General features: G+C 42.4%; 1 protein-coding gene across 1 annotated transcript in view; it reads right to left on the bottom strand.

Moving 5' to 3' along the window:
• The window catches only part of LOC308325103 (protein FAM107B), a 38,682-nt gene extending 22,449 nt beyond the window's left edge, over nucleotides 1–16,233 (bottom strand). The window contains exons 1-2 of the mRNA XM_080777507.1: nucleotides 15,761–16,233; nucleotides 3,383–3,470 (exon numbers count right to left, since the gene is read on the bottom strand). Coding sequence (XP_080633633.1) covers nucleotides 3,383–3,470; nucleotides 15,761–15,784 — 112 coding nt within the window. The 5' untranslated portion in view covers nucleotides 15,785–16,233. The remainder of the gene's footprint in view (nucleotides 1–3,382; nucleotides 3,471–15,760) is intronic.
• Nucleotides 16,234–21,365: the final 5,132 nt, after the last annotated feature.

Genomic DNA, 21,365 nt, shown 5'->3' with positions numbered 1-21,365 from the left:
TCCTGGTCTCTAAACTACCTCCCCCTGGCCAGCCTGATGGAGCGGAAAGGAACTGGTCGGAATAACGTGTTCCTTCCATGCGCTACGTCCGGCCGGTGAAACTCTCCCCTGTCAGGTGAACAGAAGCAGCTTGCATATAGAAGGAAGGAAGCATGAGGTCAGTCGGCTGAACCCCCAGGTTGGCAGAGGAAGTGTAGCGCCCTGCAGGATTACATTATATAATTGACCCTGGGTGAAAAAAATGGGTTGCAAATTCGTGGAATAAAAATTATAAAAGAAAAAAAAGAAAATTACTGCAGGCTCCTAAAAGTCAAAATGATGCTGAATTTCAACATTAACAGGCACCCCTCACTTCACATGAGTGTGATTTATTTTTGGAGCGGTGCCTCCGCTCCATTAGCAGCTATGTGTGTCCCTATGTGTACGTACAGTACGTGTCTGTCCAAGCACGGAAAGCTACAACACAGTACTCATTTCTCGACCGTTTCGGACGCGGGAAGGCCTTTCCGGAACTGGGCCGGCCCCTGGGCGCTGTTCCTGGGGGTCTGGATGTTCCGGGGACCCCCCGGGAACCCCCACATGGTAACTGCCATTTCTCGACCGTTTTGACCCCCACACGTCTTCATTTCTCGAATATTTTTTCCAAAAATAATCAAAGTACAGTACAGAGCACAGTACACTACAATACAGTAAAGAGCACAGTACAGTAACTATAACAATAAATGTATAGTTGCACCACTCAGTTCACACAGGTGTGATCTTTTAATAATAATCTATCTCATATTATGAATACATAAAAAAGCTTGTATTTTATTCCCTTGCTGTGCTCACCCCAGTATAATCATGGAGTATTTGGTTAGTTATGTATCATACAGAGTTCAAAGTTGCCTGTGTTGCTATACTTTTCACTCAGGTCTATGATTAGCCCAAAGAGACGCGCTTGGTTTAACAACTGCTTTGATCTAATATCAAAGCATCTCTTCAACCGTGTGGTAAATGGTATAGTGTGCGGGGATTGTTATGTTTGAGTCCAACTGAAATATGAGCATTCCTGGAAACCATGCTGAGTGAAGGTGGGCATTCATTCAAGTGGCTCGGTTAGCAGGACCATTAGAAATCTGTGGGTTTGACATACTATACTGATGAAGACGGCATGTTAGTGTAGCATTAAGCGGAAGCAGGGATTGAACCACTCGCCAGACCAATGCGCAACCCACCGTGCCAATGGGGCTGAGCTGCTGCGGGCTGGGTCTTATTAGCATAACGATGAAGACATTGAAACTCTCCACTTTTCGCTGCGGCGAGTCGGTAAACCGGTGAGTTCTCCGTTATTTATCCTTCCCCACCCGCTCTAACACCATTCAAAGGTACAGTACATGCTTATCAAAAATACAAAAAACATCGACCGGCTATGTTCACTATGTTTTAGATTATGTCTTAAATGGGAATACCACTCATTTTCAACATTTTACTATGTCATAAATATACCTTAGAATTGTGTGGAACTAATAAAAGAGTCCCCCCCCCCCCATTGTGTGTTGCCTAGAACTGGAGATCTGACAAAAAAGTCAGTAACATTATGAAGTACATCTCAGTGACATCAAAAAGATGTACTTCATATAATGTTACTGATTTTTGAGTGGTGCAACCACTATAGACAGCTATGTGTATGGCTGTGTCCCTGGGTCTGTCCCTGGCTGTGTCCGAGCACGAAAATAGCGTTATAGCGTTTGTTCACCACCAAGTGTCACTGTTGCACAGCCTAACACACAGACACACACAGGCCAGGGAGGCTTGTACAGTACAGTACAGTACAGTACAGTACAGTACAGTACAGTACAGTACAGTACAGTACAGTACCACTCACTTCAGGCGGGGCTGATTTTTTTCAGACTTATATTCATGACATAGTAAAATGTTGAGAATGAGTGCTATTCCTCCCTCTAAGTGTTCTCCCTTCTTAGCACTGTAGTGGAGTCAAGAGTACAATATTTGTCTTTTAAACGTAGCGGAATGAAAGTCATACATCCAAAAATACAGTACTCAAATAAATGCACTCTGTTACCGTCCACCACCACTGAAAATGATCAATGAGCTGGCTTTGCTTCATGTTACCAATCCTGGTAACTTACAACAGCGAGCCTCGATGAGGACAGAGAGTGCTAAATCCTGATTTATACTGCCGGTGTGGCGGTGTTGCACACCAATAATAGCACATTACGAGCTCACAGCGTATCGCAGTGCCACATGTTGTGGTCTTGCAGATCAGCTATTCTCTGTGCACTGTCTACACTGGCACGCAACCGAGAATTAGTTGTAATATTACTGGCCCCACAGGTTATACTCTGCATACAAACAATGGGGCAAAAAAATCCAATAAAAGTTTAATCACATAATTACTACAACATCCGCTATTAGCTATGTGCTCTCCTGTGAATTCTTCCCTAATTGTTTTTGGGAGTCTGTAAGCCTCCAAACACAATACTGGTTCAAAATTGTATAAACTAATGGGTTTGCCAAAGCACATGTACTGCTTCAAATTAGATCTCATAATGACATCCAAGTTTCCCCCAAATTTTGAAATGACCAATAAATGAATGAATGAAATTAATACAGAAACAAACAAACAAACACATTCTTGCAAGTTTTATGACCTTTTCTTTTAGACTTTATTATCTCTCCTTTTGTTTTTAGACTCGGAATAGCAAGACCTTCAGGTAAAAGTTTTAAGCTTCCCAGATGCACTCATGCACAAACCCTACTTTTCCTGCTAGGATTAATTAATTAATTCACCTGTACCGGCAACCATTTTTCCCGTGCAACCCTTATTTTGAAGGAGTGCAGTGTGTGTGGTTTGTGGTCGTGTAGATGCCCGTGCTGATCAAAATGGATCTAATGTTGATGCTCAGGTGGCGTAGGGGTAAAGTACCTTTTCCACCACCATGGAGTCTGTATAGGGGGGTTAATCCACCGTGGCCTCATGGCCTGTTCCAAATGTTATCCTGTCTGTCCGACCCTTCTTTCACGGGGACTGCCCATTATTCCGACATCCCGTTAGTCCGACTACGTGGCCGGTTAAGACTCACCCCGTGGCTTTCGCGTGCGGTTATATGGTTAGGGTTTGGGATTGGCTTAGTGACGGGTCAGACTAATGAGCGGAAGGAACAATGACACGTTACCTCTTTAACGACAGACAAATAAAATCTACGGAAACACTTCCTAAGAGGTAGCGAAGTGTCACAGGCAAGGCAGCTCATGTGAGGTCCATTACACCTCTACGTACATGGAAAGCAGAACGACAAGGTGGGGGATAATCATCGGAGGTTGGGTCGCATTGTTCTCTAAGAAGGGCTGTAATGTGATAAGGCCAATGCAGACCTACCTGAACCGTTGGGGTTTCCATTAGAGTGTTTTCCATTTTTCACGCACTGCTGCTTTGCTGGTCGCTCGTGTTCAATGTTGTAGGCCTTCTGTGCGGAGGAGAGGGTAGAAAGACATAATAGTTTAAATGTAGACATATGGTAGGCTATTGCAGAACATTGTAAATCAGAATTCATGGACATTTAGCAAGTTGGCGTTGCTGGCATCATAACATGTGTGTGAAAATTGACATCTAATGGTGAAAAGTGCCTAGTTGGGGGGGGGGGGGGGGAGACGTTAGTCCGATGTACAAACAGTCCGACATACGTGGCCGGTCACCCGTGGCGCCGACACTCGTGACCAGTTAAAACACACGCGTAGCTCAGCCGTGGCTTCCGTGTGCGGTCAGGGTTAGGTTAGGGTTTGACGTCGGACCAAAGTAGTGTCAGACTGTTAGTATGTCGGACCAAAGATATGCAACCTGCCAGTTGATGTCACTACCTGTTTACTCTAGAGTGTGACAGAGTCAGGGCAAACTGAGAAAGGAAACTCCTGGGCTACTCCTCAGAGCTCTGTGAAAGTTGGCAAAATGACAGGAGGAGTATAGCCATAGCCACTTTGTTAGCACGTTGTCACTGTGTTCAGGTTTCGATAGGCCTACCTGTACTGGCCTCATGGGTCAACTCGACAGAGCAAGACCTTAAAGTAAGCAAAGCACTTGCATAGATAGAGGACTCTGAATGGCATGGCCAGTCAAGCGAAGCCTTTTGTCTGTGTCTGCAGAGTCCGTTCTCCTATAGTACGGTGGCAAATGCTGGTCCTTGATGTCTGCCCTGTAGAATCCCTTAATCTGCTCGCCTGCCACAACTTGAACTTTAAATAGTAGATCACCTAGGCATTTGTCGTTGCCTGAGGTAGTGAGGTTGGACCGTGTTTGAGGGCCAATTTTTGTCCATGTCTGACATATTTGTTTTCTGCTGGTTTTCCCTCTTATTCCCCTAACATTATTCCCCTATCTGCTGACCTAGCACAACATATAACGGAATGCCAGTGCAGTACCCTGCTTTTTACCAAAGATGTCAGACAAATTTAGTTACCCTTTAATATACTGCCATTAGAATGCTCCGCAGAGGAACACAGAATGGAATTAACCTTCATTTCCCCTCTAAGTAAGACACCGTTTCTCTCTCTCCTTTGCCATCATCCATCTTATCCATCTTACTTTTGGCTCCCTTCATTTTTTTTGTCCTTTCCCCTCCCCAACCCAAAACGTATTTCTCTGTTTAATCTTATTATCTGCCTTCCCGTTGTCTTTAAAACATCACTTAGTGGAAATGTTTACTGTTAATTGTGTGTGTGTGTGTGTGTGTGTGTGTGTGTGTGTGTGTGTGTGTGTGTGTGTGTGTGTGTGCGTGTGTGCGTGTGTGCGTGTGTGTGTGTGTGTGTGTGTGTGTGTGTGTGTCTGTGTGTGTGTGTGATAATGGTTTGGTGTTGAATTAAGAGTGTTTGTTCAATCAAACAGATTAGATTCCTCACAACAATCTGCGCAGCAGTGTTAAACATATGCTAATATTACTCAAACACGGACATATTGTTTCTACAGGGCCATTTCTACAATAATGAGTTAACAGAGAAGATTGTGTGCGCATCTTTTGCCTGTATTTAGGCCAGTTGCTGGACGTCAATGCATCAATGCAAATATCGGCTTTTAGCCAAAAGAAATAAAGGAAGTCCATGGAGCTCTAAAAACAAGTGTGCGCCGTGCGGATGTTCCTTATCTTTCTCCTTACAAATATGAGTTAACCCTTTTCTGCTTTGACATTGGACTTTGGACGATTATACAGTAGTTTACTGGAATCACAAAATTCTCAAATTGGGGACCAAGGACCCTCACGGTTCCTTGAGGGAGTTCGAAATGGACCCTAGCAAGTCTGTAACTCTGAGAGGGTCCATTTGTTCCATTATACATTCAGAGTTATGGGGTTCCTTGAAATTTAAAAAGTTTGGGTACACCACTTTAGTTTATACACTTTGTCATGGGGGGTCCTTAACAGTTTGGGTACACTTGGCCTGGTTTCCAGTTGCTGCGTTTGGTGAATTCGTTTTGTCAGCTCGAAGTGACAAAACAAATTCACGGAACGCAGCGAATCAGGCTGGAAGCCATGCTGCAGGCTAGGTACGTACCTCTAGCACTGGCTGCGCTACACTAAATACTGTATAGGTATATCCTGGAAAATAGCTGATCTACAAGCTCTAGATAGAAGATCTACAAGTTGCGAACTTGTAGAGCTACTATTTTTCTCAACCCTCACTCAGTCCTCCCTCTCCCCCTTCATCCCTCTCTCTCTGGCTGGGTTCCAGGGCTCTACTCTCCTCCATACCAGAGCCTTGCATCCTCCAGCCCCTTCCCAGTGGACTGGATCTTTTCAGACACAGGGACACTTGGACAGCCCTCTCCGCTGGCTGAATGGATATTGTGTTGGTCTTCTATGGTTGCTAGGAGAGTCTGCCTTAGGCTTGAATGCGGTGACAAGGCCCTTACTGTCTTAGTCGTCGTCGTCGTCCCCCCCCCTTTTCCACCACCACCACCACCACTAGCAAAGGGTGTGTGGGGGCTATTGAGGTGTGAGGTGAATGCTGCTCACTGCATGGGAATGTGTGTGCGTGTGCGTGCGTGTGCGTGTGCGTGTGAGGGTGTTGGATTTGGGAAGGGGATAGCTTTAATGAATGATCTCTTTCTCCTATAAATTGGCTTCTGTTGTCCGTGTGTTGGAACAGGGAGTTCCACTCTTCTCTCCCCAGCTCAAGCTTCATGCCAGCATATTGATAATAGTGTAGTAGTGACTATGAGTGACCTCGAGGAGACATCCTTCTGCATAGACGCTCCTTGACTTATATGCTAACGTACAACGCCAGGACGATAATCAGCCAAATGTACACCAAATCCTGTGAAATCAATTCTAAAATGGCATTTAGATCTCTCTTCCAGTCCTGACACGCATTACTCTGCGATAGAAACTTTACTAATCTATATGCTTTGACTTCCTGTGGTGGGACCTTAAGGTTATAGGTTTAGCATACAGTACATGTTACATGGATAGTATGCATAGTGTACATACAATATAGTACATTATACTGTATATTATGCACATACACCGTGCATGCATGTACACACAGTAAAATCCTCAATCCATCAATTTGTAACTCAGGGAGGATACAAGTGTAATGCGTACACCTCCCGAAATATAGCACAGAACAGAGATGGTCAAGCTTTGTTTGTACATTTTGCGCACCTATCTGACCTCCCTCTGACCTTGCTTTGATATATATCGAGGCCCTTCTAAGCAGTATTAGCGACAGCTCAGCTGGATCACGTAAGAAGTCATAAGCAGCAAAGCCTGTGCTAATAACTGTGGAGTTGAGTTTGAAATGAGCTTAGTTGGAATTAATGTCTGTGAGATGTACGATAAGTCTAGATACTTTCAATGATGCTTTCATTGTACTTAATAATACAGACATCGAGGGAATCATCCTATACTGAATTATTCCTCACTTCAAAAGAATGTAATTGTTCTGTTGTGAAATAGGTCAAATAGTCTAATGAAATGTATTGAATTTGGCCCAGAACCATTTATTTCTTTGCGAAGGAAGTAGAATTTAGTTCTATGTATCTTGTAGAGAAGGATTGCTTCTAAACCTTCTAGTATAAACCAGAGACAGCGCAAACAAGACAATCGAGAATGAAAGTCTTGCAACTGCAACGGGATGGGATGGGAAATCAGTGTTATTTATTGCATCTACTGGACAGAGCAGGCAGGCTGGAGCTTTGGTTGGGAGGCTGGCAGAGAAAACCAGCCTAATGTCAACTACAGCCATACAGATACATTGAGAATAGAAATGCACATTTGAATACAACTTAGTTTACCGGAATCCCCAAATGGAGCTATTATTAGCCTGTGGTAACCAAGCTGTTGTCCATCACAATGTCTATTTGTCTATCAACTATTCATTACTGCAGTTATTTGTCCCAATACATTTGGGCAAAACCTAAAGGTGGAAGGTGCAAAGGGCAGTCTGACATCTAGTGGACATGTGTGAAATGACACATTTGCATCCACCCATGTTACCAAGATTCTTGAGAGGGGGGGCTCTTAAGAACTCAAATCTGCTTGGCCATGGAAGGGTCACTTCATGTCAAGCACTCTGCTTAGTTACTGACCAAGTGACTCCTCAGCAAGCCCTGCCTGCACAACAGTTGCTGGTGTCTGGTGTATTTACTACCAGAACTCTATAGTGAAAGTATACTGTAGATATACTCCTGGCCAAATATTACCCAATTACGAGTGAACCTACTTGCTTTAAAAAAAACAACAACTTAGTATTCAAAAGTACAAATTACAAAGTACACTTTCTTTTAAATATAATTGGTTGCTGTGGTTGCTGTCTTTGTACTGAACTTCCTCTGAACTTGAGATACATCGATATTTCACTGTCAATTACGCCCACTCTGTAAGCAAATTCAATAAGCACAACAAAAGCCATGCAGTAACATAATAGAATAACCACATATTTTTTACTTTATCGCAACGCATTCTTTTTCTGACAAAGAGCACACTTCATCATTACAACAGACAAGTACAGGACAAGTACTAAGGATTATGTTTAAATGAATCGATGCAAACTTTAGCTCTTGTTCAAAACATAATCCAATCTGTTTTTGTCAGTTTCAGTTGATATCTCATGATATGCCAATGTTTACATTACACACTGTGGACTATCTACAGTAGGCCTATATTCTTATATGACATATCTGTCTGCATGTATATTTTATTTCTTTGAACTAGTTTTGGCGGTTGTCAAATCTTTCTTGTATCGTGTTAGCCATGTCTGAGATTTCAGCTGTATATTGTATGTACTTGTTGACAGGCAGGCGGGGAGCAGGCAGACAGACAGACAGACAGACAGACAGACAGACAGACAGACAGACAGACAGGCTAGCTGGTGGGCAGATACAGATTAAAATGTAGCTGATTCACTGAGAAGCTATTGGGTGAGTCACAGTTATAATGCAGTGAAGTAGGCTGGATAATTACAAAAGTATACAAGAACAAACAACGTTCTGCAAGTGTATATATAGTGTCCTTAAAATATCGTGTCCTTAAAAAGCCTCGAGGCTATATGCCATGCGCGCGTCACACACACCCCTGAGATGAGGTCGCACAAGGAAACCTGACAGTGCCGCGTCTCCAACGCTAGACGTTATCTGGCTGCCTGCTGGTAAACAAGGGTCACTCAAACACACTAGCAGAGTGATGCATTGGAATAGATCTGTGTGGCCTTGCAGGCTCAGACAGACAGACAGACAGACAGCATACAGTAAATACCACACAGGCATGAGGCACGTACATGCTGGGACCTGCCGCAGTGCCGGTCCAAGGTTTTTGCATGGGGGCCCTATACCACACGTTGTCATGTCATACTAGTTCGTATCCCCCGGACCGGCACGTTAAAATTACCACCGCTGAAGTGCCCTTGGACAAGGCATTGAACCTCTACCATGAAATGTTCTATGAGCAGGGCCTGGCTGTAAACAAGTTCTTGAGCTTAGTCCAGTTACCCTGGGGAAACATAGCACCTTTCCTTTCCTTACCAATGCTTTTTGAAATAGGGATTGGTTGAATGAATTTCATATATATTATACGATTTTGTAATCCATTTTTTCACCCGATGCCAATTGCCTATAAGCTGTAATCCTGGGCGCTGTATAATGTCACAAATGCACTGGTGCAAAAACAATACAACCTTGATTGAATTTAATAGCATTTACATTAGATGCCTGGGGATGTTGAGGTGCGCTGCTGCTGCTTGTTTTTCACAAATTGTTTTCTGCTGTGATCTCAACAATGTGGCACACAGACCAGACCAAGGCTTCACTCACACCTTTCGATCTAGCATACAACATTGATGCACGCTAGATGTAAGCAAGATTTAAGTGTCATGGCCGCCCCAATACATTTCCAATGGAAGTCACATGATTTGATGTACAACATTTTGGACTACAAGCTGTTGTACGGCTTTCGGCTGTGTTTCGACTGCCCCCCTCCCCCTCATACAACACAAATGTTGTGTCGAACCATGTGACTCCCATTGGAAATGCATTGGGGCAAGATGTGTCACACCCTTTGTATACAACAAGCATACAAAAGTCTGTTGCGAAGGTGTGAGTGAGGCCTTACAAGTAAAAGTCCGGAATTCAAAACAGTATTGGTATTAAAATAAAATAAAATCTTTATGCAAAATGTCATTTCAAGTTTTCCCATCTTTTCAAATCTTGAAAATGTGCAGCATTGCGAGCTTGTAGATCTGCTATTTTCAAATGGCTGAAATGTGTAAAGGGCTGAAGTGGTTAATGTTAATAATAATACAAATCTACAAAGTAACTAGTAACTAAAGTTTTAAAATATAAGTACAATATTTGGATCTAGAGGTAGAGGAGTAAAAGTATTGGAAATACTCAAGTACAAATATCTCACAATTGTACTTATGTACAGTACTTAAGTAAGTGTACTTAGTTACCTTCCACCACTCCTGACCTGTCACCTCATGACAACAACACATACCAACTACGGTTTATAAATGGCTTCCCTTCTTCTGAAATAGAAATGGTATTTTAATCATTTGCGAAGCAAAGGTTGGTCAACATAACTCGACAACCCCAGGCTGATCTAATGCAAATGTCATAAAAAAATCTAATAAAGCTTGGATTTTTAATTGGAATGGCTTTTCTTATTCTGAAATTGAAGCCGCCGTCTCTTTAAAAAAAATACTTATAATCATGCCATTCAATTCTACTAAAGCTATTTCACTGCTTGCTTTGTCCTATACACGGATCATGGTTAGAAGGTGTATTATTAAGTGTAAATAAATCATAGACGCCAGTCAAGCCATACATTATAGTATATGGCATATAAAAACATCTCTAGGAATCGGGTCATATTCATGTAAAATACCCGCACGGAACTGTACAACTGGATTCTCTCTTGGTCACACGTAATCTTTTCACTCAGGACTCCTGTCCATGAATTCATTTCAAAATAGAGAATATATGTCACTGTTGTCGACCAACGTCCACAAACTGCCTTGCTATAAAATACAGGTGTAGAACATGGCACCTGTTCAGCGTTGGATCTGCACATAACTGTGTATATAGTGTAAAATCATCAGTAACACTGTGACACAGATACAAATGTGGTTACACTGGTATTCTCTCAGAGTTAAATGACCGCAGAGGATTTTACTGTGTGATCTCGGTTTCTGAATTATTCATGTTTCGTACCACAGAGCACACGTACTGTATATCTGTCTGCTTTGCCTCCATGGCTCCTGATTTCCTCCTGTCTAATGGAGTATTATTACAGGCGAATGGAGGGCAGGATTACTTTTACCGAACCCTGTTTGAAAACGCTTATTCAACCACTTAAACCCCAGTTTTATAGAGTCTCAACCACTTACAGAGTTACCACCGTACTTTGACCACTATTTTTTGGGTCAACACCAAAACTCTTTGTCAAAAATAGACACACACACACACACACACACACACACACACACACACACACACACACACACACACAAAGGAGCCTGTCCTTTTAAACAGTTGATTTCTGATGGATGTTGAATGGAGTGTTTATCATCAAATGGTTGGGTTAAGCTTCAGGTTTAATCTTTAACTTCTTTAAGAGGAACATTTTCCACTTCATGCTCTGCTGATCATTGCTCTTCAATGCAAAACATGTCCACATAGTTAATGTGTACTCTATGATTGTTATAAACCTATATGTTTCACATACAAGGGGAGAGCAAGCAAGGGGAGATATGAACTATACTCTACTGCCTAAGCTTCACCAATCACGCACACACACACACACACACACACACACACACACACACACACACACACACACACACACACACACACACACACACGCTCGCTCGCTCATTCACAGTATTGCTGTCCAAGTCAAAGTATTAAAATCACCTGCTGGCCCAACCTAACCCATACTTACAGTCCTACACCTTACCTAACCCTAACACACACATACTGTATGTAGCCTAGACACACACACACACACACACACACACACACAGACACACTCCCTTTGTTCTGCTTTTCAAATTCATTATTCCAATGCACTGGTCCATCTCCATAGGTGTCCAAAAATACTTTTTCTTCTTCAACATTTTGAAAGTGAATTTGAATGTGGTTAAGTCTGGGGTTTAACAACACTAGTAGAGCACTGCAGATCCAACCAATATGTCAGTCCCTTTTTATGCCCATAGCCTAAGCCTATAGCCTATAGACTAGATAGCATTAGCAAGTAATAACGACATTAGATTTATTAGAATACCCCTTTAGGTGTTTTAAGCATTATGTTATACTTTAGCTATTGAAAAAATAGCAGATCTACAAGCTCATAGCGCGCCACCGAGTGGCGCGCTGTGAGCTTGTAGGTCTGCTATTTTTGAAAAATTGTGAAAATATTTATTTCAGAAAACTGGAGGATTTAGAAGATTTTTTTTAAAATTTTGAGGTCAGGCCTGAATGGGAAAATCCATGATATTTACTTACATTGGAATGAATGAGCCTGGCTGGAAAGTGTCCAAGTGGGAGTGTCTAAGTGGGGGAGAGGGCAGGGCTTAACTAAAGGTGAATTGAACAGGAATGACAAACTAATGGACACCATGGCACAAAGACAGTAGGACCTCACATGCCGTACAAAGGTACAGACTTCAACATGTTTCAGCCCAATAAGGACCACCCAGCTGAGAGAGAGAGAGAGAGAGAGATGAAGCAGGGACCCACACTACGTTGCATACAGTTGTGTTGCAGATTAAATGTTTTAATAGATGTCATGATAGCTTCATTGACTAGCATCAGTGTTGTGCAAATTAATGTTTTTTTTGTTCATTTCAGACATTTAACCTCTTTGACAAAATATCTTGTGGCTAATGTTCATCAGAAGACATACTATAGGGTTCAAGTGGTTAATGTAAAAAAGCAAATATCCTATCACAAAGATTTGGCAGATCCCCTGGAGTACCTCTGAGGACCCCCTACGGGTCCCGGACCCCCTGTTGAACAGACAATATAAATGGTAGACACATGCTTGCATAAAGCGCTGTTTTCTGTATACAGAAATATCTATTCATGCTCCATGTACTGTACTGTACAGTATGTCTTTTAATATGGCTTTTAATATGTTAATCCCATAGCTGATGATGTATACATTTTGACAAATCTAAACAGACATGGCCAGCAGAGTGAGACTGGCAAATTAAAGACCACCAAATCATAAGGGTCAGGAATTGGTCACATGTTCTGCCTCCACGTTGCCAAATGAGGCATGTTGTTGCCTTACATAACCACGGAAATTGTTCTGAGGGCACAGGGCCGTCTGCAGTTCACTGCCAAGTTACAGTACATTCAAACAGTGATATCAGTTGAACTGTTAATGCCCATTAATGGTGTAGTGGATGAGGCGCTGAGAGCCCTGACCCTCCACACAGCTGCCCTGGGATAGAAATATACCAGTATCCTTCAGCTTTCTGTCTCAATAAAAGATAAATGCAACACCGAGTGAACCTAATCCTTTGCCATCCAAAATAGCTGTGAATTATGGATCGGTCGGGGATAGACAGGCATGGGCTTTGTTGCTAGGCCAAGATACTTGCGTGAATACATGTCCAACGCTCGACAACTGTTGCTTTTAGCTGACCGTGACATCTGAGGTTCGGAGAACATTGTCCTTCCTAAAGGACATCGAAACGAAAAGGTGCAAGATTTTGAACCCTATACACAAACTTAAGTCGCACCGTTGTTGTCTTCTCCAGAAGTCTGACAGCATCTCTGCGCAATAGAAAGGCAGTGTTGTTGTGTGATCTCTGGGGTTGGTGCAAGGACTGTGAAGTCCAAACTGGGCATCCGAACAGTGCCTGCCAAGCAATGCCTGGAAGCTGGCAGAGGGTAATGAAGTTACAGCTCAGTCAGGCAGTGACATTTACAACAAAGAAACCCAGTGCTGCTCTTTCCCCATTCCGTGACTCTGTCTCTCACTCTGTCCCTCAAAATTGGGACAGAAACTCTCTTCAAACTCAATTAGGGCAATGTCAATTGCCTGAATGACAAATTCAAAGATACCTGACTTGATGTCAGAAATGAATACAGTTTGCCGATACGGTAGTTGATTTAAAAATGTTGATTTAACCATGACAACGTTAAAAATTCATAAATAAAGGAAGAAAGTCAAGAAATACCGGCACACTGATAAATAAAAATGTAATTATTGTAACATGGAAACTGGGTCTGTATTGCTTTTCCAGAATTCTATGTAGGAATAATACCGGTAATTACATCTGTATCCACTATCAGATCATGCGTCTGTGATTGATAAACGTACTGATATACTTTGGTGCATGTAAAGGGATTGTGACCGGTAAATGAACTGATGTTAAGGCAATGTGACTGGTAAACGTATAGTGCTCATTGATGGTTTCGCCGAAGCAACAGGCTGTTTGCTTGCAGGTTTAGAGAGAATGTGTAACCACTTTTCATTGTGACAATGACACACATGACTGTTCAAATAAAGTTGGACTGTACTACACTTTATCTATTCCAACCCCTCGTGGAACGATACCAATTGTGAAACCTTCTCTGTTTGTCAAATATTTTACCCAACTCCACCTTATCTATCATTTCTACTCTAGTCACACTGTTCCCTTCTTGACTCCACTGCTCATATTGCACGTACAGAATATGTTGGCTGGGTTGTGTCCGTTATAGTAACGGTTGATGTGTGTATGATATTTAGCCTGACTCTTGCTCTTTCCCAGAGCATCTGACAAGATGAACAATGACAGTACAAGTTTCTCATCTTATACTCACATTAAAAAAAACCCAGTGTTAGTTTATCCATTTGTACAAATGTAAATGTAACTAAATTAACTGGATCCATTTTGTTACATTTGTACAGTGTTTGATTGCACATGTGTACAGTCTTAGAACATTCACAATTTTACAGTGTAGTCTCCGGTGGTAATCGCCATTATTATAACAACCAAAAGTACAGGGTCTTTACAGTACCCAGTGTGATAAGAAATAAGTTATACGTTAGAAAGAGAGTCAGGGACAGTCAGTCAAGACCATGAAGCTTCTTGTGACCGTAAGGATCTGAGTTTTCAACTGAAAATTGTGCCACATTTTCTGTGAGCAATGTCATATGACTATAGTTTAGTTGTACGTATGAATTGGGTGTTAGGCGAGGTTTTATATTATGAGGGGTGATGTAGGCACCCCATAATAGTACTGTTGCATAGCTGAGACACACACTGTCAGCTGTCCTCTGTATACACTACAGCACCATGGCAATGCGACACATGCTCCCATCCACACACCCACATAACAGGTGTGTCCCGGTCCATAGCTTAAATATTTGCGAATGCACAATATGTTCTTCAAATGGCGCGAGCCCTCAATGGGATTCCACTCATACAGTAAACATCCAGAGAATTTGTGGAATTATATCCCATGGTCTTATCATGTATACTGTGTGCCTTGGTTTTCTACTTTTCATTGTGGAGATTTCGATGGAGAATAGCTATAGGTGCTTTGTGATGAAAGTGTGAAAGGTTGAACATGTTTCGTGGAAACGACTCCAAAGCCACTATCACCATCGGTTCTGTACGAAATGGTATACCAACAACGAAATAGTCGCATTCACACTGACAATGAATCTACAGCTTTCAACAAGAAATGTACTGTAATATTGATAATACGTGCAGTGCATATTGTATATTTGAAATTATATTTTGAGCCTTTGGAATAATATTTCCTCTAAACAATTATGTTTTTGGGAATAAATGTATTGTAATGTATTTCCTCTGTGGGTTGAATCATTGACAGATACTCGTAGCTCAGATGCAACAATTTATTAAGACTTTAAAGAAGAAACAATGTTTTATCAGAGAAGCGGCCTCTTTCTCGAATGTGTTCTTCAGAGCAATGCTTGTGTGGCTACTTACTTACTTACTTATTTTATGCTTTATTTCATTAGCCAGCACATCATCACAACATGATGTGTGTTTCATCTACTGTATTTAGATACAAGACTGTGAAGATGATGGAGACCACATACAGGCCCAAATTTGTGTTGATGAAAGTAACTCAAAGCTATTCTACCTAAGCTGATTAAGAAGTAATCTACAGCAAAATGTTGGCCCGCACGTTCCATTTCTCTCAAACGTACCTTTCTCAAATGTCACACATGTAAGTCCTTTGAGAAAAATAAATCTCAATCACAATTATGCTGTATAAAATGTATCCCAAACTAGTAAACAGCAATACCTTTTTTCCATAGGACGCTCCCATTGTTTGTGATTGTGTATCCACAAGATAATAGGAACAATGCAGTAAAAACAACCACTGCAAGTTCCTGCACGGGTCTTCTATAGCCTCCGTTTGCTTCAGGATCTACACTGTTCTCGTCTGTCCCAGCAGCGTTTTCCTGGGTTAGGGAGGGATAGACACACGGACAAACAGAGAGTCCAGTCACAGTATAGTGTCCTCAGCCTGGCTCTCTCTCTCTCTCTCTCTCTCTCTCACCCTGTCTGGCACGTATACTCTCACACAACTGACTGGGATCAGTTTAAGGTCGTCTACAACAAAACAAAAAAGGTACACGTTGAAAACAAAAATGGATCTTCAAAAGATTATATTCCAACATGGTTTGTCAGCAACACCACCACGGTACTAAAAATAGGTCCATGGTAATGAAAAGGCCATTCTTGATTATGAGGCAGCCTGGCTGTGCAAAGAGTGAGGACTGTAGCCTGCCCATGTGTGTACTGTATGTGTGTGTGTGTGTGTGTGTGTGTGTGTGTGTGTGTGTGTGTGTGTGTGTGTGTGTGTGTGTGTGTGTGTGTGTGTGTGTCAGTGAGTGTGCAAAGTGCCTGTCTGTGTAGAGCTGGAAGGGCAGACCCTTCTCAGCCACCTGTGACTCCCTACTCTTAACTGTGAGGAGTTAAGGATAACAGCACCAGATTATGCTAATTGGTAGTGACAGACAAGACAACAAGAGCAAGCTAGGGAGAAAGAGAGAGAGAGTAGCCATAGGGACATAGATTGTGATTATGCCACTGTGCCACTAATCGTCTAAGATTATTATGTCAGTGTTATGGCATATACTGTTTCCCTCTTAAGGTGTAGAAAATACTGTAATACTACTTCAAAAAATCATATCACATTGAAAGGCCATAATCGCTCACCTTAAGAAATTGCAATTCCGTCTCAAAATACCCTTTTTATCTTTAAGCCACTGTAACATTTCTATATAAAAATGAATACCCCAATGTCCTATGGACAATTTAAACCCCCCTACCTCAATATGTAATTGTTTTTTTTAACTTATTGACTTCCGTTGTTTCATTTCACTGTGTTTTATGTGCCTTAATTGAGCAGTTGAGACGAATAACAGTCCAAGTCCATCATTTATTCTGATCCTTCTCCACTTTTCAAAATGCTCAATTTACTTACTGTTTTCCAGATGAACACATCGAATTTGCATGTTTATTTATAAGCTTCAACATACCGCCCAAAAACATCATGCAGTAATCCTAGTCTCTATACTGCCTCCCCCTGCCCAGCCGGGGCACCTAATGGAGGGGAAAGGAACTGGTTGGAATAACGTATTCTTTCCACGCCCTACGTCCAAACTCCCCCCTGTCAGGTCAAAAGAAGCAATTAACTTATTCCTCATGCACAGTCCGCTGCTCTCCCCAGGTTGGCAGAGGGAGTTTAGCGCCCAGGTGAGGTTACATTAGATAATTGACACTGGGTGGAAAAAATGGGTTGTAAAAAAACAAGATTGGCATGAATCAGACTGATTGACACTTTTATTTATTTATTTATCTTGTACTTAGATAGCCTATACCCCTTTTTCTCCCCAATTTAGTTGTAGTTATGCCAATTAATTGCTCTCCACGCACATGTGTGCGTTGTCACTGCTGTTGTATCCTATACTAACTCACCTGCCAGTGAGGAGCCCCCGGCCAACACTCCCTGGTGACAGGTGCCACCCCCAGCCCGTGGGTATATACTGGCATTGACAAATATCACCTTCCCCGCCCGGCTGCCCTCACCTGAACACTGGCCAATTGTTTTCGTATAGACGCTCGACAAAGTCAGATGCACCACGGTGGATTCGAACCCCCAGCCATTTTGTCTGACTCTACAAATGTCTCTTTAATTTCAGTTTAAAGTCGGGAGATTTCAGGCCCCCGGGGAGCACAAATTCAAATGTTCTACTTTTACAAACATTCTTTTAGACTATACTTCATAATGTCCTACTCTCTTTATAGTAACGTCATACTCTCTTTATAGTTATTTTTAGTCCCACTGGCGGCTCTAAAGCCTTCAGCGTGGTTCTTCAGAATGAATTAACACAATGTCTGACCAGTAGCCATTCTAGTATGCTCCCCCAGAGCCCACTGCCGCAACAATAATGTGTCTATAGCCATGAAATGCATATAGACACAGCACTAACAAACATGTGAAATCACAAAAACTGTGAAATCACAAAAACTGCCTTCTTTCACTTTCCGCAACATTGCCCGCCTTCGTCTCAGCCTGATCACACATTGCTTCTGAGACACTCATTCATGCCTTCATCACATCCATTCCAGACTCGACTATATACTGCAATACCCTCCTAATTGGCCTGCGGCATCACTGCCGAGGTTCTCAAAAAAGAACAGTATATGTACAAAACTCGCCCGCCTGCTCACCAGAATTAAATCACACCAGCCCTCCGTGATCCCCACTGGCTCCCGGTCAAGCACAGGACAGACAAAAAAAATAAATATATATACTACTAACCAGCCCTCAACAACCAGGCCCCCCGTTACATCTCTTCGAAGAGCCACCCATCGACTAACCTAATATACCAACGGCAACCTTCCCTGTGTTTCTTCACTAGTCCGATCCAGAAGAACACTTGCCGGCCACTGCTACAGAGCTGACAATGAGGTTACATCTTCCCTTCTTCTCTAGAATCCTGCCTCAAAGCAGACCAGAGGTAGAAAACTGTCGTTCCCCGATGTCATCGCTATAGGGACACATGCATCAGTAAAGCAGGAACTGGGGATGGCAATGAAGGACCGGAAAGTCTGGCGTGGCGTTGTGTGAAATACATGATCTCGACCGTGGTCGGAAAATGATGATGACATCTCTGAACTCATCCAACACCATGTCCTGTCCTGCTCCCTCAGGTTTGCATTGCCAACCTCCTGGACATTCCCAAGTCAAACAAGCGAACCTGGGGTGACAGGGCCTAAGCGTGGCCGCCCCCCTCACTATGGAACTTACACCGCCAACTCACATCAGAGCTGCCCCCACCATTGCCACGAAACCAGACAGTGGCCTTGTGGTATGACCCGGCCGACCCCGACCTCCCAGTTTCAGGGCGGACACTCTACCGCTACCAGTGTCGTGATTTCATGTTGTGTTTATAGCTATCTAGCTATATATCTGGTGTTGTGTTTATGGCAGACTCCTCACTCAAATGTGCACTTGTAGTTTGGGCAACTCTAAAGCAAGCTCCACATGTCCCAACATTTTATTTACCTGCCAGTGTCAACCCCTTATCCCTGTGTCGGATCGGTGGTTAGACTGACATATTCACAGATACCGATATTACCCGATATGACAAAAACGGGCCGATCCGATACTTGTCCCGATACCGATACAGTATCGGGACATCTCTAATGTATATACATATACATGTATATACATATATAAGCAGCGACAGTTGACGCCAGACGAGTGTGTCATGTCATGTCAAAAGCAGAAACACTGTAAAAAGCAGAATTACACTTGATGCATTTGCAGAAGTGCAGGTGACATACTTTTAACTCTTATCTTCAGACACCTTGTGCATTTGCAACATTTTACTATATCATTAATATACCTTAGAGCTGTTGTGTGGAAATAATAAAAAAAGTCCCTCCCATTCTGTTTTTCAGCTCTAAGGTATATGAATGATGTTGAAAAATGAGTGGTATTCCCCTTTAAGCCCAAAGTGGTTTGGGACAAAACGTTTTTTTTTTAACGTTTTGTCCCGAACCGACCCTTTGGTGTGGTTTGGACTTTAAGGTCTCAAGAAAGTCCACCAGACATAAGAGTAGCCTATGTGTGTGTGTGTGTGTGTGTGTGTGTGTGTGTGTGTGTGTGTGTGTGTGTGTGTGTGTGTGCGCACACGCAAGTGTGCAAAAATGCATTGAAATATTAGTGCCAAAGACACGGGAACGAAACTGAACAAAAAGGGACCTCGCAGCACGGCCTACATGGACTAATAGATTTAACTATGATGCTGTTTTTGGCTCCCTTTAGAGTCCGTTTTGGAGTAGGCTGTTCAGTAATTGTGCGTGGAGAGACAAGACAAGTGGTCATGTGACTGTAGTACATGCATTACGTGCCAATTGTTGTATAATGGATATTTGGATACATTATGGAATGTAGAATACAGTAGGCCTACACATATTGGGATAGTATACAATTTACATGACATGCCGCTTAGCATGCATGGTGGCATACAAGTGGCATCTTATAAATGCACCAATGTATGCCATGGCGGTGTTGTGTGTTGCGTGTAGTGTGTGTTGCGTGTTGCAGTTGGTAAGTAACTGTTACAACACGGGGGGGAAAAAAAGGAAATGGAAACAAGAAATAAGTGTTGCCATGTCATCTATGTTTTAAAAGGCAGGACAAACAGACAGACAGACCAAAGTATACCATGCGAGAAGAATTAGAGTCTGAACGAAATGGATGAAGACGGACATCATGCCAGCCTGGACCTCCTAGACGATGACACCTATGCAGTAGTCCTACCTGCCAGAAGTGTAGAAATGGACGAAGATGGTCCTCTCAATGACAGCCTTGACCTCCTAGACGATCCCACCTATGCAGTACCTGCCAGAAGAGTTAGAGTCTTAAGTGTAGAAGTGTGTGAAGATGGTCATCATGACAGCCTTGACCTCCAACAGATAGGCGACACCACACATGTATGGATGAGGGATGAGCCCAAGGAGGAGGAAGATCCACCGAAGATACTGCAGTCTGGTGAGAGATGTTACTAAAACTACAAATCACAACATGGAAAGATAGTACATACATTTTTAAACAAGTGGTTCAAATATTTTAACTGTTCTCACTCTTTACTTCTCTCTCTTTCTCTTTCTCTCTCTCTCTCTCTCTCTCTCTCTCTCTCAATTCAATTTCAAAAGGCTTTATTGGCATGATGTTCTACATTGCCAAAGCATACATACAACAAAACAAAAGTCAACATTGCGCACACAGAGACAACAACTCTCTGCGCACACAGAAACAACAACAAACATCCCAACAATAATGAACAACAAGCAATACAGTAACAATGAAAATAAATTAACAAACATAACAGCAACTTAATGACCCTGTTCAGACAGATATACCTGTCTCTTCTGTCCACTGGCTGTCCCTCAGTTGATGACAACTCCACACGTATTTTGCTGCCAAAACTGTGCATTTGGACTGTTCTCCCAGAACATATTGGAGTGATGAGTTATTAATGGTGGATTCAAATTCTTTATATTTTTCTTTAAATTTAGGGAAGAATGTTTCTCTGATGTCTTTATACTTGTCGCATTGTAACAGAAAGTGTAGTTCCATCTCCACCTCCCCTTGAGAGCAGAGTGAACACAGTCTGTCTTCTCTAGGCAGCCAGTTCTGTCTGTGTCTGCCGGTTTCTATTGCCAGGCGGTGGTCGCTGAGTCTGTACATTATAGTCAACATCTTCCTCAGTTTTGGATCAGTAACAGTGGTCAGGTAATTTGCCACTGTGTATTCTCGGTTGAGGGCCGAATAGCATTCTAATTTACTTTGGGTTTTTGTTGTGTTTTTCCAATATGTGATATAA

Source organism: Protomyctophum bolini (assembly GCF_963924005.1).
Source record: "Protomyctophum bolini genome assembly, chromosome: 2".
Taxonomy (NCBI): Eukaryota; Metazoa; Chordata; class Actinopteri; order Myctophiformes; family Myctophidae; genus Protomyctophum; species Protomyctophum bolini.
The sequence above is the reverse complement of the archived record's forward strand: the minus strand, read 5'-3'. Positions and strand labels throughout refer to the sequence as shown.